Below are 23398 nucleotides of genomic sequence, written 5' to 3' on the forward strand. Positions count from 1 at the left end.
TGCCTGCAGGAGGGCCTGGGTCTTCCTTGGGCTGCAGGTGGAGAGCCTGGAGCCGATTCTCCATACCCACGGTGGTGGAGGTGAGGGTCATTATCGACTCATCTGTTCATTGAGGAAACATCGCTGAGCCCACTCTGTGCCAAATGCCATTCTAGGCCCTGCAGACACAGTGCAAATAAGCCCCTCTGTCCTGTACGGGGTAGCTGCCTGTGGGGGCCAGGGCACTGACAGACAAACTGCTGGGGCTGGGGCGTTAGATGAACCATTTACAGTAGATGGTTAGTTAGCATGTGAGTGTCCCGAGGTGGAGGTTCTTGGGAGGAAGCGGGCCTAGAAAAGGAGATGGCGGGTGAAGCCTGCAGCAGCGTCTGTGGGCACAGGGACTGAGCTGACCTGAAATCTTCCCAGGCTGCCACAGTCCAGGGCTGGCTGCACTGGACTTGGGAGGTTTGGGGATCTCTCTGGGCATGTCACCTGTGGCCTGTGTGAAGGAGGGAGCCTGGGCTGTGTGTGGCTCCTCACAAATGCTCCGGGCCCAGCAAGGGTGGGTTTTAGGCGCCGGATGGCCTTCTTTGCTCAGGTTTAACAACGGGATGTGGTTCAGATTCCTGCTCGCATGAGCCAGCTGTTGTGACGTTGGACAAGTCACCGAGCCTCCTGGCCCCTGTGCCCTTACCAGAAAAATGAGAATTGTGATCATTCCTTCTTCACAATATTCCAGTCTTAAAAAAACCAAGTACAGTAATTGCCCCTCCCCCTCATCTGTGGTTTTGCTTTCTGTGGTTTTGCTTTCTGTGGTTTTAGTTACCCATAGTCAACTGTGGTCTAAAAATATTAAGTGGAAAATTCCAGAAATAAGCAATTCATGACTTTTAAATTGCTTGCCAGTCTGAGTCGCATGGTGAAATCTTGTGCTGTCCTGCTGCATGCCCCCCAGGATATGGATAGAAATCACCCCTTTGTTCAGGGTGTCCACACTGTACATGCGCACCCTGCCAGGTGGTCACTTAATAGCCATCTCAGTTTATCAGAACGATGGCCACACCATTGCAGTGCTCGTGTTCAAGTCACCCTTGCAGGAGCCCAATCCTACGTCCTGATGTGTACACCATGCACCCTACTTCATCTCATCATGTGGGCCGGCCTTGTATCATCTTGCATCATCACAGGCAGGAGCATGAGTATAGAACAGTGAGAGAGAGAGACCATCTTCGTGTAACTTATTACGGTGTGTTGTTATAGGTGTCCTTTTAATGATAAGTTATTGTTAATCTCTTACTACGCCTGATTTGTAAATTAAACTTTATTGTACATTTGTACGTAAAAGAAAAAACATAGCACAAAGGGTTTGGTACCATCTGTGGGTTCCGTCATCTACTTGGGATCTTGGCGTGCACCCCCATGGATGAGGGGGAACTCCTGTAAGTGCTTCAGCAGTCCCTACCTGGGATACTGAGAGACCACGGGGTGTGAGCTCAGGGGCCAAAGGCCCTGGCTTCAAATTCTGGTCCTGCCTCCTGAGGCTCCAGTGGAGAGTTGTGTGTAAGCTGAGGGGAGCACCTGGCCTGCAGCGAGCTCTGGGTGCCAGCTGCTGTTAGGAGCCGAGGCCTTCGGTGCACACGGCTGCGTCTGCCCCTACGTGATGGTTTCTTTTCTGCGCAGTTCCGCCTGGTGGTGAAGACAGCCCTGAAGCTGCTGCTCGTCTTCGTGGAGTACTCGGAGTCAAATGCGCCTCTTCTGGTCCAGGCTGTCTCTGCCGTTGACACGAAACGAGGTGAGTGGTCCCAGCCCCCTCGTTTCATCAAGGTAAAAATATCTGATGTAGGAAGTCTTCTACTTTTCACATGTTCAAAACAGGATTAGGAATAAACAGAATTCCCTTAGTGTGGACCGAGCATTGCAGGAAACATGTTTTGGGGGGATAGTAAGTACATAAAGATTAGAGACAGAACGAGGTTTGGCAGCACTCATAGGCACACCCAGGACAGGCCTGACTCTGAGCTTGTCTTTATGCTCTGTCCTCACTCCCTGAACACACACAGGGACCAGCTGTTTCTCCTCCTTTCCCATCTTGCCCAGCTTATCTTGGCTCCTTCCTCCCCTCCTTTCACACATGCTTTATTGGCTCTGACCCCTGGTTGTACCCCTGCCTCTACCCCATGTCCCTTCCCTGCTGGGGTCCCTCACCATCTCTCACCTGGCACCCCTTGCCTCCCCAAAGTGCTACCCCAGCCTCTGCAGATGAAAGATTCTTCTAAAACACAAATTTGGTCACATCATTCACTACCCAATACCTGCCAATGGCTCCCAGTGCCACCAGGATTAGGTCAAAGTTCTTCATCTGACCTGTGCTGTCCAGCCCCTGTCCACCTACCACCCCCATCTCCCAGCTGGCCTGAACCACACCCTCCCTATCCTGGGTCAGACGGCCATGTGCTCTCAAAGCCCCCGTGTGGCCTTCTTCTCTGTTGGGTCGTTTTCATGGCCCGTCTCCCCTGAGCGAGTGCCCTGCCTGAGGACAGGCTGCCTGGCTCCCCTGTTGGTGTCCTGGCCCCTAGCTGGCCTGCCTTACACACCTGCTGAAGAATCAGCTTTGGATTTGGTTTAGTGTGTACTGTGCTGTGGCCCCTATAACACTGTGAAGCCTGAAACTAAGAGGTTCAGCCTTTTTGTTTTGTTCCTTTTAAAAACAAAAAAACAACAAACAACTTTTGGTTCTTCACCAGTAAGATGATTCTTCTTCTTTCTCTTCCTCTTCCTCCTCCTTTTCCTCCTCCTCCTCTTCTTCCTCTTCCTCTTCTTTTTCTTCTTCTTCTCCTTCTTCTTCTTTCCTCCTCCTCCTTCTTCCTTTCTTCTTCATCATCATCCCAGCAAAACTCAAAGAACAAAAACTTGATAATGTTTATTTTTTGATTATGACAGTAATACTCTATGTAGAAAAATTGTTTTAAAAAAAAGCAGTATAAAGAAGACAATAGCAACATCACCTCTAATCTCACCAGACAGAAACAGTGTTAACACGGTGATGTGTTTCCTTATGGTTTCGTGCATGTGTCTGTGCACGTGCTTATGAACAAATCAGCCAAGATACAACTGTCAAAAGGAAACCAGGGCTCTAAATAGCCTCCTTGGATTCAAATCACTTGTGTCTGTGACTCGGTGTTGCGCTGAGACCCACTTCCAGGGCTAAATTCAAAGGTGAAAGAAGCTAGATCACTGGTTACTTTGCAAATTGGAATATAAGTTAATGAAAACCATCCAGAGACATACACTGGGCTCCCATACTTTCCCCCTGAATGCACAGGCAGATGCCAGCTCCCCACATGGCAGATTGCAGGCCGGGGCCCACTCCAGGCCTCTGCGCGGATGTGTGTAACAGAGACAAATCCTCATGGATGGGCAGGGGCTGTGAGTCTGGAAGATGGGCTCCAGACCAGGGCAGGCCTTTGTGTTTCTTTCTCCTATAGCATGTTGCCATCTGCTGTTAGATTTGGAATCCCTTACGGCCAACTGTGGATCACGGGGCCAGCTGTGGATCCAATATGAAAACTGCCCATGGCTCAGAAACCAGGGTTGGTGTTTGCAAGGCCAGTGAATGAGATTTAGGGCCAAAGATGGGTGTTTGGGAAGAGAGCGAGGTGGATCCTTTCATTCACACTTAGAGGAGTCATGCTCCATTCCCCAGCTCTGGGGGTTACTTTAGAATGGTGAACGGACTCTTCATTGTCCTGTCCTAAATTTCAGGTAACCCTGAGCCTTTGTCATGTTAGAAGGGGCCAGTCTTCTCATGACCTTGGGGTTATGCTCTGACTTTGTAGACTTGGGAGCTCAAGAGTTTCCTTCCTTGGGCTTCACATTTCGTACAAGGTACGTTGTGGGCCAGGAGAGTGATCCTGAGATGCACCCAGGGCATGGCACCCTCATTCAGGGCTCCATCCACTCTCCCAGCCAGAGGCTCTGGGCTGTACTCAGTTTCTCCTTTGAGATAAAATGATGGCCGTCTTTCCCCAATTTGTTAAAAAAAAATTAAAGAAGCTAATAGATTATTTACTTAACTTCATTTGGGGGGCTGTAAAATTAAGTTGTAGGCACCTACTGTCATCTTTCTGCTACTGAGCACCAGCAGCTAGGGGGAGAAAGGAATATCACTATTGGAAAAAAATTAGGACTTTGCTTATCATATGTGGTTCAACAGCGTGTTTCTCTACGGACATGTGTGGTCTTAGCCATAATTTTATAATGCATGTGTATAACATCATCCTATTTTACTGCTAGGAAAAGCATTCCTGAGTCCCACGGTGGAATTAAACATATAAATACACCATGGTGTTTGCAGAGAGCAACATGCCTCCCAGGTGTGTTTCCACCGGCAGGGCTGGCAGCAGCTGCCCACTTCCTTCTCAGCTGGGTGAGCGAAGACAGAGGTGCCGGCGCTGACCGAGGGCCAGCCGAGCATGTCCACTGTGCACACGTTTAGGCATAAATTTTACTCCTCAAGTGGCTTTAGACACATTCCTCTGGGGAGACAGGGTGGAGAATGGGGTTGTTAAAGTATAGACTGGTTCATTTTAATAGAAAGGAATTCTTTGGGGGGATGAAAACAATCAGATTCAAAGAGTCAACACAGAAAACCAACAAATAATCTACATGTCTTCAAAAATTACTTCCACCAACAGCAAATGGAGTTGTCCCAGAATAAATTCCCCTAGGGGCTTTATGAATGTTACTCGTACGTTAACCAGAAGGGCTCATTGTGTGAGTGCGGACAGTTTGCCCTTGGGCCACTTTGACCACGAGTGGTCCAATTAGGGAGCCCACAAAAAAGCGGAGGGGTTTCAGTCCTACATAGGGACTCATACATATTTATGACTTAATGAAAATGAAAAATGCCCAGTTTGAGGCAGACAATGGGCACTTTTGCTCCGGGGCTGGAATGAAAGGTGAGTCTCAGGCGGTCCCTGGGGCACGCACGAACAGAGATTCTGCACTGTCCTCAGTCTCTCCCCCCAGACAAAGCAGTGGCCATCTTTCCTCAAATTTAAAAAAAAAATTAAAGCAGACACACATGTCTGCTCAGGCTGTTGAATCATCTTCTGTTTGGGTTGGATCTTGAAGTCACTTTCTTTTTCCAGTGGACATGTGCCTTTTGCCATGCGTCTTTTGCCAGGACGGGGCCTGGCAAAAAGGTCGGAAGGCAGTGAAGCGTGTGTGCAGGCCCGCGAGAGGGACTCGCTTTGTCATTCTGCTGTGACAGGGACTCCCTTCCCTTGCGAATTCCTTGTGCCGATCCACAGGGAGCGGGTGGAGAGGCCTCTGCAGCCCTGGGGAGGGGGCCCTTCCCTCTGACTCGCTGCGTTTGCCCGTCAGACAGACAGACAGAGGGTGGGGCAAGTGGCCCGCCTGGGTAACCTGTTTTGAAATTTCAGTCATAAATTGTTAAGTCAGCACTAATTCGGTGCAGTACTGCTTTTTTTTTGGTACTGCTTTTGAAGAAGTTCCGTTTTTCATTTGAATGTGAGGTGATGAAATATGACATAATTCTTGAACATTTGTTCCACACGTGATTAACAGGGAAGATACCCAGCCTCCCTTTCAATCTGTCCCGTCCCTGACTTCTGCTGGAGGATGTACTGATCTGTGAAGAGCGCACAGAGCACAGTGGAAGTTAGGGGTTGACAACTCGAGCTCTGTCTCCATTAGTATTTATGGCCGGAGTATGTACGTTAAGTGTGTTCATCAGTCGTGCTGAAAGACGTGGAATGTACTGTGAGGACCGTCTGTTCAAGTATTAGACCAACTCTTGTACAAGGCATTGTGCTAAATGTATCGTTTCCTTTGGGATTTAATACAGAGACCAAGGAGGAAAGTACTGAGCAATTGATTCTGGGTTGAGGAGAGGCACTGTGGTTTGGTGGGAAGCGGGGCCTGCCTGGGAGCCTGCCCTCTGGGGGTGGCATCCCCACCCCCACCACCATTACAGCTACTGATATTCTTGTGCCTACCATGTACAGACACTATGCTAACAATTTCCCATGCAACAACTTTTTATATCTCTGGTAAATATTTAAATGCCAGCTGTGTGCTTGAAACATCAGAGAAAAAATAAAACAGGTTCTCAGGGAGCCTGCACTCACTGCAGTGATTGGGGGTGGAGTCAGAGAGGGGTGGGGGAGGGATCATGATTGAGTAGGTGATTGTCTTCTAGTGTACTGCTTCGTCAGTGCTAAGGCAAAAAAAGGTGAAGTGCTTTATCTCAGTGGCACCTCAGAGCAATCCTATGAGGTTGATTCCATCACTCCGATACAGATGCATGTCCTGAGCCACCATTCATTCCACCATTCCAGGGCTCAGTTTCTTCTTCTGGTATGTGAAGGAGTAAGACTGTATGGTTTCTGATTCTGAAACAGGACACCTCCTCCTACACACACACACACACACACACACACACACACACTCACTGTATAGGCCAAGCAAAGGCTGTGCTGCTGGGGTGAACTGGACCCCTTAGTTCTGGCCAGTGGCCACTAGTGGGAAGGGTACAGCTGCTAGTGCCTGACCTTGGCCAGCTTGAGCCTGCCCAAGGCCACCATGTTGGACCAAAATGTTTTCTTGCCTTCACCTTCATTCTTCTGAATATTTCCCATTTTCTGTCCCTTCAACAATCAAAGTAGAATGAACCTTCATTCCAACAGTGTATGAATATATCCTAGTTTACAGACTTGAAATCCTTAACTAGTAATGAGAGAATCAGATATCTTAGCTGAAGAACATGCTTTTCAATTAAATCAAGCTAGTGTTTGCGTGTTTTCATTACAAAGGAGAAAATGGTGCACAGGTGTGTCCGTCTACATGTCAGGAGAGAGGGGATATAATCTGGCTACTTCCCCCTCTGCAAGGTGCTTGCCTTTGCTTCTCGGCCTTTTCTTCCCTTGCTCTGTTTGGCACCTTTGGCTCCAATGTGTTCAGATGCAGTTCTGGGCCCAACAGCACCACCAACATTCCTAGCTTCAGTGCTTTCTCTCCTGCACAGTCTTCCCTTTAACCATACGTGGGCGTGTGTTATCTGCTGAGGTTGGGTGCTGAGTGTGAATAATAGAAGTTGCTCTTCTTACTGTTACAAACACAAGCACGGGCACCTCAAGTGCTTGAACTGCCCCTGGACAGTGAGACCCAAGACCTACGAACCACGTTGATTGACTGTCCTGAGGGAAGAAGTGGTTACTTGGCTGGGGTTTGAAGAACAGGTGAGGACTTCCACATAGTCTAAGTATCAGCAAGAAGATAATTCAGTAGTTAACAGGCAAAGGCTCATGCTCTTGTGTTCAGGGTTTGAAAGGGTATGGAAGCCTGTCTCATTCTGACCAACTGGGTAACGTGGCTCAAGGAAAAGGCTTTCTGTTCACTTGCTGGAGAGCCAATGGATCTCTACATCAAACTACATCTCTGTCTTTCTCATGCACAGGAGGTGCCTGTTCCTTTTTAAAAGCACTCTGTCTTCTCTCCTTTTCTTACTGTGTGCACGTACCTCCTGGTTCTAAACTGCCCCAGCTTAACCCATGTCGTGCCTTCTCAGGGATCTCCATTCCCTTTTCAGCAGACGTTTCAGCTCCGACACAACCCGTCCAAGAACCAGCACTCAGAAGCCACTGGTTTTAGGTTCATTTAGAATTTACTTTCATCAGCAAAAAATAAACAATATCCTTGAGATCTTTATAGAGAAAGCAGGAAAGGGCTTCGTGTTCCACACAGCCACGCCAGGACAGGGCAACACTTCAAATATTTGTCTCAGGGACAGGAAATGTGTCAGGGTACTTTGTCCCTTTAGTGGCCATGGCCTTGGCAGTGCTGATGTGCAGGGTCTTTCTACTTCCTCCTGGAGCCAGAGGATAACCACCCATGAGCCTGTGCCTGCAGAGCCCCACTTAGGAACCACCTCTGCACCAAGACCTCCCTGGCTGAGTGGCAGGCGTCGACAAGTGTTCTTGCCTTTTGAGTGCTTTCACTCTGTGCTGACATGTGTTCTGGTGCTTAGACCTAACTGCCCCATTAGATGCTAAAACTCTCAAGGGCAGCCTCCCACTAGACCCAGTTCCTTGTACCTTGTTTATGCTTAGACAGTAGTTGTGCCTTGGTTAAATACAGATAATGTACTTCTGTTCTTGAAATGTTTGCTAGACTCAAGTTTCACTATGAGTTCCTGGAGCCCACTGCTAACACTCGAATGGCTCCCGCATCCCTTCCCCTTGCAGGAGGTCAGAGTGTAGCATGCTGTTGCACAGAGAGAGCTCTTCAAGAGTTTCTGTACTTGGAGAGGGTAACACATGGCCTAAAAAACTGCATATGAATGAACTTTTTGAAAGTCACATAATTAAAATAAAGGAACCTTCCAAGCAAATTGATAGGCCTCTTGACAATGAAGAATATTCATTTTCAAGTGGACAAGGATAACGGGGTGTATTGTCACCTCATTCGAAGCATGTGTCACACTTTGATATTTGGCAACTGAGAGACACTGCCATCCGTGGGTGAAGAGTCTGTAGATAAACTCGGAGGGGAGTTGGATAAGGAATGTGGAATTGCTGTTCCTAATGATTTTGCTTTGCTTCTAGGAGTCATACCCTGGTCAAATATCATGGAAATCCTGGAGGAAAAAGATGGGGTTGACACGGAGCTGCTAGTTTATGCAATGACTTTAGTGAACAAGGTTGGTCAATGTTTGTTATGGGTTGCATTGTCTCCCCCAAAAGCCGTATTGAAGTCTCGATCCCTGGTACCTACCTATGAATGAGGCCTTATTTGAAAATAGAGGGTCATGTAGTCAAGTTAACATGAGGTCATTAGGGTGGCCCTAGTCCAATAAGACTGGTGTCCCTATGAGAAGAGACAGACCTGGAGGGAAGACGATGTGCACACATGTCCGTGAGGAAGACAGCCACGTGAAGATAGGGGTGGAGATCGGGGTGATACACCTGTAAGCCGAGTGGTGCTAAAGAGAAAGCCAAGGATCTCCAGCAGCCAGTCCAGGACGAGGCAAGGCAGAACCCTCCCTGAGGGTCTTCAGAGAGAGCGTGACCCTGCGACACCTTGTTCTCAGACTTCTTGTCTCTCCAACTTTGAGAGGATACATTTCTGTTGTTTGAAGCCACTCTGTTTGTGGTAATTAGGTACGGCAGCCTTAGGGAACTAATACAGGGTGAAAACTTAGAATTTGCCTTTCTGACCAAGTGTCACATCCCAGAGTCCCCATCACAGTGGTGGGAACTGTAACTGTGGTGTGCTTCCCCTCAGGAGAAAACCCTTTACACTCACACATGGTATGTGTGCTGGTGCACACATGTGTGAAGCCCCGTGAGTGTCTGCTTGCTTCCCGTGCTTCAGTCTTCTCCAATAAAACCAGAACTATGACAGAGAGAATTTTATAACAACTTTTCCTATGAAGATGTCCCTTTAAAAACATTTTTCCTTAAGAAGTTAATTAGCAAGTTTACTCTACGGAAATAGTACACAGTCAGGAAGAGATGAAGGGGCTCTTACTCCACTGCTTATTGAATTCTGACTGCTGGGGGCTGAATGAAAAATTCCTGGGGGTAGGGCCAGTCTCATCCTCCTTTTACGGTGGTGACTACACCCTTGTGCTCTCATCCTGCCATCTTTGTCCTCCCTAGTCACCACCTAGAAGGGCGTTGTAGTCTTCAGTATTCACCCCCAGAGATGCTGCTCTGACAGCGGGTTGGTCCCATGCTGGCCTGGGACAGCCTACTTTTGGGACCGGAATTCCCTCCAGGCAGGACCTCCATCCTTTCCTCCTTAAGACCTGAGGCTGGGTCAGGTGGTTATTTCTTCCAGATCGCTGCACCCTGGACCCCAGGCCCCACACCAGCCCACCGTGGGCCTTCCTGTGCACTCCACAGGCTGCCGGGTGCAGGCCCGTGGGCAACACCCAGAACCTCTTCCTGAAATGTAACTGGAGAAACGTTTTCCCTCATGAACCGGGGAAAAAGAGGAGAGGGCAGCATAACTATAAGGAGTAACTTCCACTAGATATGGAAATGTCGTGCACACTCTCAGGATTAAAACAAGGCAGCCTGGCTCTCTGCTCAGCACGAAGATGAGGGGGGACCAGAGGAATGCCAACACGCCCCCAGTGCACAGAACTTCTCATGCTGTGACCGAATCAAGGGGGCTGGGCTAGCTTCATTTATTATTGGGGCACCTCTTACTACATGGAAATAAACAAAAAGACACTTTGACCATATACCAAAATCAATGTCAGATTAATTAAAGAGTTCAATGTAATAGATCAAACCATAGAAAAATGAGAAATAGCTCGATGTGAAGATTGGTTGGTCTCTGATAGGTAAAGGGTTACTTTAATAATAACACCAGTCATGAAAATTTCCAAAGGAAAGGATTTAAATATCTCAGTGCACAAAACGCTAAGGTCTGATTTGTAAAAATGAAAACCACAAATAAAAGCTAAAGGCAAGTGACAAACTGGGAAATTATTTGCAAAAAATGGAGCAGAAAATGATAGTATTTTAAATATATTGAGAACCCAGTGGAAAAAAAATAATAACCTTAAATCTGTGAGGATTAAAAGAAACACACAGTAAAAGAACACGACATTTCCCCTGGTCACATCGGCAGTAGATGCTTTTTAACGGAAGGCATTTGTTGGTGAGGACACAGGAAAATCTGCTGCAGTCCTGGTGGAGAGCAAACACCACTTTTTGGTAGACAATAATTTCACGTTCATTTAAAAACCTGTGAGTTTGTTTTACCATGCAATTGTAAAGCAATTTTCTGTTGGTTTTTTAAGGTTAAGGTCATCCATTTCCCGTCATCTTCAGTCACTGACATGGTTTTGGAAAACACTGAATTCAGCAAAAATGGAATTTTCTCCCTTGCCCAGTGTTTTCCATGTCGGTGCTGCCCATCTCACGGGCAGAGGCCGTGCTCGGCTGCCCTACTGGCCCTGGCAGCACCGGTCTGCCGTGGCCGTCCTGCCGCCAGTCCCTGGCAGGGACCCGCTGCGTGTCACACTTTCCTTGGCCTCGTGCGGCACTTAATGTCCAGGAATTCCTCGCTTACTCTTTCTGTCTGGCAGTTCTGACCCATCTTTTGTTAGTTCTGGCCCCGGGGGAGTCCAGGCAGGTCCTGACGACATGACCGAGAATGTTGTCTTTTCCTCAGAAAGGTCAGCAGGCTGCTGGCGCCCACAGCGGCTGTGTTGTCTCCTGTTGGATCTTAGCTGTGCTCACGGCCCCAGTGAGGACAGTCCTCTGAGACCCAGACAAGATGCTGAAGGGAAATGTTATGTGCGTCTGGAAAAAATTTAGACTCTGAAATCTAGTAAATTATTATATTGCTTCCCTAACTTTTGTTTCAACATAATAAAAGAGGTCCTAATAAATATGGAATTCAAAAATTTAACATTTTTGTGATAATACAAGGGGACTGAATTCTAGGCTGCTCATGTCCTTTCTGAGGCTGACATGTGCCTCTGTTAAACAGGGACGTTAATGGGGGGCTTCCAAGACCCAGACTAATTAATCCCCACCTCCATCCTCACCCCCAGCCCCAGCCCATGTCATCAGAAGGTCTGAGGGAGTTTCAGAAGCAACCTCTTACCTTGGAAGCCAAAGTTACGTGGTGCCTCGTCTTGACCCGGCTGAAATTCCCTCAGTGGGAACCCCCCACTTGATGGGGTGGGGGGCATCATCTATTGACCACCTCATAGAATGAGCTGAGGCAGATGGGAAGATGAGTGACCAGGGGTGCTACCGAGGGGCTGGCTGGCGAGTTCGGGGAAGGAGGGTTCCAGGGAGCTGCCGGGAGAGACGCGGCTCCAGCAGGGCCAAGGAGGAAGCAGCCTGGATGGAATCCATGCTCAGTATTTGCCTTTGTTTTTATATTTCATTTTATTGTTTTTTAATTACCCTACAGCAAAAATTGACTTTTTCCCTTTGGTTTTAGCTATGTAAGTTTTAACACACATGTAGTTAAGGATAGCCTTCATAATTAGGATACAGAACATCTCCCTGCAAATCTCTCTGTTGTCATGATGACATCCCAGTCCCCTCTTCATGCCCTGACAACCACTGGTTCATTCTCTGTCACTATGGTGTTGCCGTTTAAGAATGCCACGTGGAATCGTGTGGGATGTATCCCTTGCAGGTTAGCTTCCCTCAGTGGTAGAGATTCATCTCTGTTACCAGGTACACTAATAGTTCACTCCTTTCTGCTGCGGTGCCTGACCCTGTGTAGGTAACACCACAGTTTGCTACCCTTCACCCACTGAAGGAGACTGGGGTGTTTAGAGCTTCTGGCTTTCACATACAATGCTGCCACGAACATTTGTGTTCAGGCTTTGGCCGCACTGGTTTGATGGACTCCGTGAAAACCCCGGGATAGGAGACGAAAATGTCCTTTAGCACAGAGATTTCTTCCCCTGTGGAAGATTCGCTTGCCACAAGGTCCGGCAGGACGAGGTCTGAGAGGTAGCAGGAAGCAGGCCGTGAGGGGTCATTTGAGAGTGAAGGTGTCAGGAGAGATTTGCTTCCCAGACTGTTCTGGACTAGCTGCCCCCTTGCCACAGGTGGGCACCGTGGCGGGGAGGCGCTGGTAGGAACAGGAGGACAGGGCCCGTGGAGAGGTGGGAGTGTGGCAGAATGGCCGGCATGGGAGAGAGGGGCTGAAACAGGTGAGTGTGTTTCTGGGACGTGTAGTCCGCTGCCCGTGCAGGCGAGAGAGATGCTGTATTTGTTTGTGGCGAAGGACAGGGAAGGTGAGGGAGCGCAGGCTTGGCCCACGCCCCAATTTTCACAGTGGAAATGACAACTGACCTCTTACTACACTCAATTCTTGGCCTGTTTTTGAGCAAAGGCTCCATAAGTCTGTTTGGTTCTATAGACCTATTTGTTTAAATATTTAATAGCAACCCTCCCAACCAATCATGGTTGGGCTTACTAAAGTGATGGAGATTAGATCTAGGGATTCAACCCCCTGGAAACTTCTGAGAAAAAGAACTCAGGAGGGAAAAAGGGAAGGAGGGGAAGTGAGAGGTGAGGAGATTGCCAGTGGCCCCTTTCTCTGTGGCACATCCCAGCCCCTGCACTGTGGTGCAGAAGCTTTCAATCTAGCCTGGAACACCATTCAGTGCATTCCTCAGATTGTGCATTTGGTGTTGGGTGGACTCAGCAGTCAGTTTAGGGCACCTCCAGCTGTTAGCCCTGGCCTGGCCTTGGTGTTGCCCTTTCCGTCTCCTCATCTTTTAACCAAGTGCTAGAGACTAAGACCAAAGGATGGGCTTATTCCGATGATAGCCATCTTTGAACGGGTGCCTACTTCTTCCACTAGCTTTGGGAGCTGGACGCTGTTCAGCTCAGCGGACCCTTGTGCCTGCTAATGCCTTGGTGACTGAGTGCCTGGCCTGGCGCCTGCAGACATGCACACTCTTGCACCCTTGGCGGCTTAAGGTGTGTGCGCCATTTATTACAGCGTCAGCTGGTTCCCAGCCCCCTGTTCTGTGTCCTTGCTGGGACCCCGACTTACTAAACTGCTGGGTCCCGGTGATTTTTCATTCATCTCTGATCTAAAGAACAGTGAGTTGTATCCTCTTGGCTCCACCTAGAAAGGAAAAGGGCACTGTTTGCATTACAAATAAAGACATTCTTTCTGATATGAATAGCCCCGAAATAGAAGTGTTAGGGAAGATGGTGCTGTGAAGTGATTGTTGGGAAAGTATTGGTGTTTTTCTCTTCCAAGGCAAGTCACCATGTTTACAGCACTTTTGAAATATGTATGCAGGGTTCCTAGAAATGCAAAGCTAGGGAAATAAATAGGGACTGTGTCTGAAATTGAAGGTCAGAATAATTTGTGTGGAGAGCATGAGTGTGTGAGGGGAGGACACTAGGATAGCAGCTCTGAGCCCAGGGTTGATTCCAAGTCTTCAGTAACTTCCTGTCACCTCAGGCAAATTCTTCCCCTCCCCCACCTTTATCTCCCTCATTTATAAGATAAGGGACTTAGAGTAAATCACCTAAAAAGGTCCTTCCAGTTCTGACAGGAGGCTTGATCTGAGATCATCCTTCCTGTAACAAGGAGAAGTCAGTCTTTTCTTTTCTTAGGTTATTTATTTTTTTTTTGTCTCTGAGGTGCTGCTTTGACATCTCTCACGTTTTCCTAAATTTCACAGACCAAGGGGAAGGCCTCCCAAATGGAAAGAAAAGGGAATCATTAAATTGTTATCACTCCAGCTGTTGGTAGATAGATCTTAACAGGACTTTCTGATCACCGACTGTGTTGGTTTTCTATTGCCATGTAACCAATTACCACAAACTTAGCAGCCTAAAACAGCACAGATTTCTCATCTCACAGTTTCCACGGGCTGGTGTCCAGCACTGCCTAGCTGGGTCCTCTGCTCGGAGTCTCACAAAGCTGCATTCAAGGTGTTGACTGGGGCTGGAGTCTCAGCGGAGGCCCAGGGTCCTCTTCCAGGCTTTTGTGGTTGTTGGCAGAGCTCATTTCCTTGCAGCTGTACAACTCATGGTGGCTTGCTGCTGCTTTGGGGCGAGCAGGAGAACCGTTCTCTAGTGTCTGAGTTCACGAAAGACCTCAGCCCAGTTTTAGATGGCTCGCCTGATTAGGTCAGGCCCACCCTGGGCAGTCTCCCCTTTCATTAGCTCAAGATCAGCTGACTTGGGACCTTAATGGCAACTGTAAAACCCCTCCACCCTTGCCATATAATGTAGCCTAGTCATGGGAGTACTCCGCCTACACTTAAGGGGAGGGGAGTACACAGCACCTTATGGTGGTGGGATCTTGGGGTTCATTCTGCTTTTGCTAAAGAACTCTTTTGTCAAATGAACTTGTCATCTGTCTTGCCTTGTTCCACATTGTTATAATCATGGCCACTGGCTACTATGCAAAAAATAAAAATGCCTTGTGAGCCTTGAGACAGATCCCTAAGACATGCCTGTGCCCTGTTCTTTCTTTGTCTAGACATTGTCCGGATTGCCAGACCAAGACACCTTCTACGACGTGGTAGACTGCCTGGAGGAGCTGGGCATCGCAGCCGTGTCCCAGCGGCACTTGAACAAGAAAGGGACTGACCTGGACTTAGTGGAGCAGTTGAACATTTACGAGGTAACAGAACATGCCTTTTGTAAGGCATCTCACAGCTTGGACAAATGTCAAAGGCCCAGGTAAACGTACTCTAGACCTGCGGTTCTGAGTGCGGTGTGGCAGCACTTGAAACACCTGGGAGCTTGTCCAAATGCAAGCGCTCAGGCCCCAGCCCAGACCTGCAGAATCAGAAGCTCTGAGAGTAGGCCCGGCACTCTGTGCTGTGCAAACCTCCTGGTGAATGGGATGTGTACTCCAGTGGGAGAAACACTGATCTAGTAGAAACTTGGTAGCGTGCTTGCTCATTTATTTATTTATTTATTGCTATTTTAATTTAGAGAACATGCTTTCTACCAGCAGTACTTACATTCAGGCTGAGAGAGAGAGCAAGGCTGAGAGAGAGAGAGAGAGAGAGAGAGAGAGAGAGAGAGAGAGAGAGAAATGAAGACAGAGAGACAGGCAGACAGCAGTCCTGTTTCTCATACCTGCTGGGGATGCAACTTCAGGCAGGGCCTGCTACACAATTTGTGGGCAAAATAAAATGGGAAAAACTGCCGTTAAAGATACTAAACATCTTTTTACTTCCTTCCTCGGTCTCTCTCACCTTGTTATAATGTTTCGTTTTGTTTTGGCTATTTAATGTCGTTGTAAGGAAAGAAACGTTAAGGTTTAAAAATATTAACAGGAATTTTACAGCCCCTCTTTATATTGTGCAATGCCAGTTTAAAATGCAATTATAAGAGCATTTAACCTGTATGCAGAATCAGCAAAATTTGGTAGTTTGTCACTCCTGCATGCACAGGTATTTTGTTCTTACCAGAACAGTGGAAACACTGTTCAAAACTAACAGCTATTTTTACTTCTCTTTTTGATATGTGTTCAATCTGTCAACACTCTACCTTCAACTTACTGATGAGTCAGGAAGGCTAAAAGGAACAGGAACTGTGGGCTGTGGGCTGTCCTATCTTCTCATTTTTCTTATGTCATCATTTCAGCCTAAGTGGTTGGCTAACACAGGAAAAAGGTAACACCGTTGAGAAAAGACGGGATGGGGCCCTTGGGTTGCCATCTCTCTTCATGTAAAGCAAGTCCTGGTTTGCCTGGAGAGTGTGGCCTCCAGGGCTGTCCGTGACTCTGCTCAGCCAGTCCCGGGTGTAACACACTCACCCGGTACTGCTCGCTTGCAGTCTCACTGAACTCCCTCGTCCCATGGGTTGATAGAACTCTGTGCTCGAGGGTGCAAGGAATGGTGACGTGCATGTTACACCTACTTCCTCTATGCCTGCACACGCTCCCTTGGCCCAGTGGACTTCACTTGTAAAACACAAGTTGAAAGTTAAAATTAATAAGAATTTCAGGATGGTGAAAGCAGAGCTTTGAGTCAAGCCCAGAGCCCTGCTGAGCGTGAGGACGGAGCCCTGTATAGTTGCCGAGGGCACGTGCCCATGAAGCAGGGACGCTGCTTTGGGTTGCGCATCATAGCTGAATGGCCTGGTGAGTCCTAACTGCTCCCAGTGGGTTAATTTCAGGTCAGCTGCCCACTTGGTATTAAAGTTATTGAGAGTTATCTGATGTGACTATTGTCCGAACTCCAAATGAAGGTTAGAGCACATTTTGTGAATAGCAAATTATATTCCTTCTTACTAAGTCTCATCATCCCAATTTCCTTTCATGGCCAGTAGGGGGCAGAATCTGGAGGCAGGTTTCCCTCGGCTGGTGTGGCTTTGAACAGGGAAGCTTCTTCATTCAGGCCCCAGCTTACCCTTAGTAATGGAGTGAGCCAGGCTATCCCTGAGGATATACCATCAGTGGTGTTTTATTTTTTTTCTCATTTCCCCCCAGATATCATTGTCATACCAAAAAATTAACCATTTTAAAGTATAAAATTCAATGAGTTTTAATACATTCACCAGATTGCATACCCATCATCACTGTCATATTCCAGAAATTTTCACCACCCCCAGAAGAAACCACACATCTATTAGCACTCTTCATTCCTCTTTGTCCCCGACACCTCAGACCCCAAACCACTAATCTACTCTCTCTCTGTTCAGATGTCTTTTATTTCATATAAATAGACACTTCATAGAAATGGAACCAACACGTGGTCTGTGTGACTATCTGTCATGCAACATGTTAAGATGCACACATGCTGTAGTGCATGCCAGTACATGCCATAACACATGTGCACATCATGTCATGTGCACACACCACAACACACCACAATACATCTAAATGCTATAACATGTATGTATGCTGCAACATATATATGTGCTACAACATGTACTGGTTCATGCTACAAGTCCCTTGGTTCCCTTTTGTACTACTATTCTATTGTCCAGATGCGTCCCATTTTGTTTATCCACTTACCATGTGATGGACATTTGGGTCATTCCCATCTTTTGGCTAGTGTAAATAATGTTGCTAAGAACATTGTGTACGTACGTTTTCAGTGCTCTTGTGCATATACCTAGGAGTGAAACTGCTGGTCATATGGTGACTGTTCGGCTGTTCGAGGAATAGCCAGACTGTTTTCCAAAATGGCTGCACCATTTTATCTTCCCACCAGGAATATAATGAGGGTTCCAGTTTCTCTACATCCTCCTTAATGCTTATCATTATCCATCTTTTTAAATTCTAGCCATCCCAGTGGGCACGAAGTGGTGTACATTTTGATTTGCTTTGTATTTCTCTGGCAACTAGTGATGCTGAGCATGTTTCAATGTGCCCATTGTCCATTTGTACATCTTCTGAGAAGTGACTATTCATTCCCTTTGCTCATTTTTAAATTGTGCTGTTTTATTACTATTGAGTTGTAATAATTATTTTGATATTCCAGATACTAGAGACTTACCAGATATAAACTTTAATATATTTTTCCCTATTCTATGAGTTGTACCACTCTACTTATGACCTAACTGATCAGTTACATTCAGAGTAACTTGGAATTATCCTTTATAGGTCTTTCTAGTGGTCTCCTCTGCTCCCCAGCACTATCGTCTTGCTTTTCTTCCTAATTTAGCCTGAAAACAGCTTATTCTGTGAGCTAACACAAAGGATCAGATTATCAATCAGAACTGAAAAATCGGAGATCTTACCCAGTATCTACCTGTGCTAGTAATTTTGAGAATGAGGCAGTAGCAGTGCAGAGAAGCAGGGCGTGGTCTGGGACAACCCTCATGACCCCCAGGTCCTTTCTCCGTGCATCAAACATGTGCTCTCTGGCTCAGAACCATAGACAAAGTCTCCAAGTGAGGTCCACAGGTCTCCTTACCCCATGAATAGTCTTTAGTTGTGAAACATGTCTACTACATAGCCCAGAGAGTCAGGGCTCATAAATCTGTAAATTCTGGGACTATTTACTGTAAGTAATCCTTAGCAGGGACATCTTGCTAAGGGCATTCCAGAAACAAGAACTCTCATTTTAGCAAATATCATTAGTCTGTTTATTAGGTAGTCTGGTTATTAGCATGTTTACAAGAGATTAGATGGGGTCACTTGCCTCCTTCTTTCCCCAGAAGCATCTCTCCTGTAAAAGGAGTGGAGTGTCACAGGCCAGCTGTTTTAACTCCTTCATCTTAGTCTATATCTCTAAACAACATATTGTTTAATTTTGTCTTTTTTGAAGCAGGAATCATGTCATTTGTATCCTTCTCTGATTTTCTCTTTTGCTTGATGTTTTTGAGACTTACCCGTGTTGTTATGTGGCTTTCTAGCTCATGGGTTTTCACTGCTGATGAACATATCCCAGCTTACTTATCTGCTCTTCTCTTGATGGAGGTTGGCTGGTTAACAGCTTTGGTGTCACAACTGTGCTACCATGAGTGTTCTTGTACTTTGTGTGTGTGTGTGCACACTCACACATGACTTCTCACAGGTGCTTGTTTTATTCATACTTTGTAAAACTGTAGAAGTTGTTTTTCTTTCTGTCTTCTCTTCTGTCTGGTCTTTGATGGTTTGATGGAATTCCCTTGGAAAAGTATGTGTGTGTATGTGTGTGTGTGTGTGCGCACACATGTGTGCGTTGAGGGAGAGAGGATATTTTTGGTAACTATATATTCCTTTCCTTATGGAAACTGGTCTGTTTAAATTTCCTGCCTTTACTTGGATCAATTTTGGTAAATTACATTTTCTAGAAAATTCATTTCATCTAGATTTTTAAGTTCATTACCAAGGAAATATATAAATAATCTTTTATGAATGTTTTTGATTTCTTCTGGGTCAATAGGATTTCCCCTCATTTTTCACTTCTCACTTTTTGTGTTTGTTATTTCTTCCTTTTTTTCCCTCTGGGTCAACTAGTGGTTTGCCTATTTCATTGGGTTTTTTCAAGTAATAATGTTGATTTATGTATGATTTATACTGCTTTTCTGTTTTTGTGACTCAATACATTTTTATTTTAGTTTGTTGTTTTTTTCCTACATTTCTGAGTTGTATATTTAATTCATTCCTTTAACCATCCTTGCTTTCCTGGAATATAACCCTCTTGGTCATGATGCGTTCTTTTTAGAAATGTGCCATTGGAATTCTGATAGACACTCATTTAGTTAGGGTTTGTACACAAAAGTTCATAAGTAAGATTGGTCTCCTCTTCATCCTTCCCCTGCCTTCCTCTTCTCCTTTTTGTTTGCCATCTCTATCAGTTGGGGCAGTGCTGTTATGCTAGCATCATAAAAAATGATGCTGGTGCTCATGACACCTCTCTTATATGTTGCTCCTGGACAGTGCACTCCTAGTGCTGTGTCTGGATTGTCTCCAGAGCACTTCTCTGGTTGTTTCTCCTCTGTGACTTCCCTGGATACTTCATCTCTGTCCCCTCCCTTTCAGTGTTGAGGTTACCTGATGAGACCTCCTTTCTCAGTCTATATGGACTGCCTATGACTTATAGAGTGAATTAGCAGCCCTGGAGGGTGATGACTGATCTTGACCCTGAGCCTTCAGCCAAGGCCCATGGCTGCCTGCCCCTGTGTCTGCTTGTCTTCTTGTGTTACTTTCATTCATTCGAGGTCCACTCTATGGGGTCCACATACTCTGCTGGCTCTGAAAATAGAGATAGATGTTCTGTTCCTGCCCCAAGGAACTTCCATTCTGTGGTCTAAGACAGTCAGGTAGCTGATTCCCCCAGCATCTAAATGTAATGGTTCCGGGGACACAGAAGGTGCGGGGAGCTCTGACTATGTGGGGCATAGCCACCTGGAAGCTGCACATGACATGCTACCAGTCCTAAATAAATCCTTTGCTTTTTTCATATGACAGAAACAAAAATCCTGTACCATCTGTTCTTTTCTCCACCTCTATAAAAAACTGAGTCTCTCAAGTTACAAACCTGGAGCTGTCCTGGACTTTTTTCTCTTTCCTCCGTCCCTACAGTTAGGAGTCTGATTACCGAAAACTGTACTTTCTTCTCCACTCCCCTAGTTTTGGCCCTCATTGTTTCTTGGCTGGAGTATAGCAATATCTTCCCATACATTTGTTCTTCTTTGAATTGGTTCATTCAACAGGATTTTATTGAGCCCATACTATGTGCCAGACACTGCTGTATGTCCCAGGACACAGCAGCTACCTAGACAGACAAGGACACTGTCTTAAAGGAGTGTACATTCTAACGGGGTGCATACAGCGACAAAATACATGAATAAGTTGAGAATCTGAGATTGCAGGCATGTCTGTGAAGAGAAGAGGATGAAGTGGGGTTAGAAACAGTGGTGTGGACTTCCATCCAAGATGGAGGCATAGGTGGACACACTGTGCCTCCTTGCATAACCAAGATTAAGGACAACAAAAATTTAGAAACACAAAAACAACCAGAAAAGACAGAAAATTGAACTGTATGGAAGTCCAATAACCATTCATCCAGACCGGTGAGAGAGGCAGAGTCAGCGGCCGGCAGAGAGAGGCTGCGGCAGGAAAAAGTGGTGGCTGGCAGACCCGGGTATGCAGGGCGCAGAGGGCTGTTGGCAGGCCCCAGGCGTGGGGAGGCAATGAGCAGACCCAGTGAGGAGCACAAGGCAGCTGGCTGTTTGCAGTCACACATTTGCCTACAGATAAACCAGCTGAAAACAGGCAGTGAGATAGACCATGCAACCCAGAGACCCAGCGCTGGGAAATAAAGGCTACAAGCACTGACTGAAAACACTTGTGGGGACTGAGGTGCTGGGAGGGACTCCCAGCCTCACAGGAGAGTTTGTTGGAGAGATCCACAGGGTCCTAGAACGTACACAAGCCCACCCACCTGGGAACCAGTACCAGAGGGCTCAATTTGCTTGTGGGAAGCAGCAGAGGGGACTGAAATCCGACAGAGAGTGGAGCAAGCACCATTGTTCCCTCTCAGACCCCGCCCCCACATATAGCATCACAACCCAGCGACTGGGGTGCCCCGCCCTGGTGAACACCTAAGGCTCCACACCTCATACATAACATGTGCAACCAAATTAAAAAAAAAAAAGATGGCTCAAGTGAAGAACAAATGAAAGCCTCAGAGCCAATACTTTTAAGTAACCAAGAGATAGCCAATCTATCAGATGCACAGTTCAAATCACTGGTGATCAGGATGCTCATAGAAATGGTTGATTTCGGTCACAAATTAGATGAAAAAATGAAGGCTACACTAACTGAAATGAAGAAAAATGCACAGGGAACCAATAGTGATGGAAAGAAAACTGGGTCTCACATCCATGGAGGGGACCAGAAGGAAGAAAAAACATACAATCAGAAAAGAATGAAGAAATAAGAATTCAAAAAAATGAGGAGAGGCTTAGGAACCTCCAGGACATCTTTAAATGTTCCAACATCTGAATTATAGGGATACCCAGAAGGAGAAGAGGAAGAGCAACAAGTGGAAAACTTATTTGAACAAATAATGAAGGAGAACTTCCCCAGTCTGGCAAAGGAAATGTACTTCCAGGAAGTCCAGGAACTTGGAGAGTCCCAAAGAAGTTGGACCCAAGAAGCAACACACCAAGGCACATCATAATTACATTACCCAAGATTATAATTAAGGAGAGAATTCTAGAAGCAGCAAGAGATAAGGGAACAGTTACCTACAAAGGAGTTCCTATCAGACTGTCAGCTGATTTCTCAAAAGAGACCTCACAGGCAAGAAGGGGCTGGAAAGAAGTATTCCAAGTCATGAAATGCAAGGACCTACATCCATGATTGCTCTATCCAGCAAAGCTTTCATTTAGAATGGAAGGGCAGGTAAAGCACTTCTCAGATAAGGTCAAGCTAAAGGAGTACATCATTACCAAACCGTTATTATATGAAATGTTAAAGGGACTTATCTAAGAAAAAGAAGATAAAAAATATGAACAGTAAAAAGACAGCAAACTCACAGTTATTAACAACCACACCTAAAACAAAAGCAAACTAAGTGAACAAATAAAACAGTAACAGAACCACAGAAACAGAGCTCACATGGAGGGTTAGCAACAGGGGAGTGGGAGGAGGAGAGAGGGGGAAAATGTATGAAGAATAAGTAGCATAGACAGTAGGTAGAAAATAGACAGGGGGAGTGCAAGGATAGTGCAAGGGAGGGAAATGTAGAAGCTAAAGAACTTATGACCCATGGACATGAACTAAAGTGGGGAATGTGGGTGGGAGGTGGTGTGCAGAGTGGAGGGGAATGAAGGGGGGAAATGAGACAACTGTAATAGCATGATCAATAAAATATATTAAAAAAATAGAAACGGTGGTGTAAATGAGGAAGGCCCATCTGAGACGATGGCTTAAAGACAGTGACATAAGGAACAGCAGGGGAGGAGCTCCAGCCCCGCAGGGGTGAAGGGTCGGAAGGAGATGGGTGTGACTGGAGGGGGATAGGTCCTGGGAGAGCCACAAAAGTGGGGCCTGGTGACCCTGGCTTCCTGCTGGTGCTACATCCCTTGGGGCCTCCTCTGCCCTTTCCTCCTTCCTGGCTCCCTGCAACTAAAAACAAGGGTATCCTCCTGAAAGCCAGAGCTGACTACGCCATTTCTTTGTTGAAGAAAACAAACAGCAGTGAGTGAATGATTATGTGAATGAAGGAATGAAGGAATGAAGGAATGAATGAATGAAAAACCTTTTCCATGGCAAGCAGGATATAGCCCAAATTCCTTGAGTTAGCACAACGGCTTACACAGTGTGTGGCTTCAGACCCCTGTGACCTTTTCTCCAGTCATTCCTAAGATGTCTCTGAAGGTTCAGCCACACTTAACATTTGCTATGTCTTGAATGTGAAAGGCAGGTCTTCAGGGAGCTTTCCTTTATCCATTCTCTTTTCTTTCTTCTAGTTCTC

The 23398-nt window shown here is 46.4% G+C and overlaps 1 protein-coding gene across 9 annotated transcripts in view; it reads left to right on the top strand.

The window, feature by feature from the left end:
* The window catches only part of FHOD3 (formin homology 2 domain containing 3), a 432675-nt gene that overhangs the window by 269151 nt on the left and 140126 nt on the right, over positions 1-23398 (top strand). For all 9 annotated transcript variants that reach the window (XM_045850095.1, XM_045850098.1, XM_045850099.1 and 6 more), the window contains exons 7-9: positions 1663-1774; positions 8610-8704; positions 15004-15147. In XM_045850095.1, coding sequence (XP_045706051.1) covers positions 1663-1774; positions 8610-8704; positions 15004-15147 — 351 coding nt within the window. The remainder of the gene's footprint in view (positions 1-1662; positions 1775-8609; positions 8705-15003; positions 15148-23398) is intronic.

The sequence above is a fragment of the Phyllostomus hastatus genome, unplaced genomic scaffold (assembly GCF_019186645.2).
Source record: "Phyllostomus hastatus isolate PE091 unplaced genomic scaffold, TTU_PhHast_1.1 phas_contig_80, whole genome shotgun sequence".
NCBI lineage: Eukaryota > Metazoa > Chordata > Mammalia > Chiroptera > Phyllostomidae > Phyllostomus > Phyllostomus hastatus.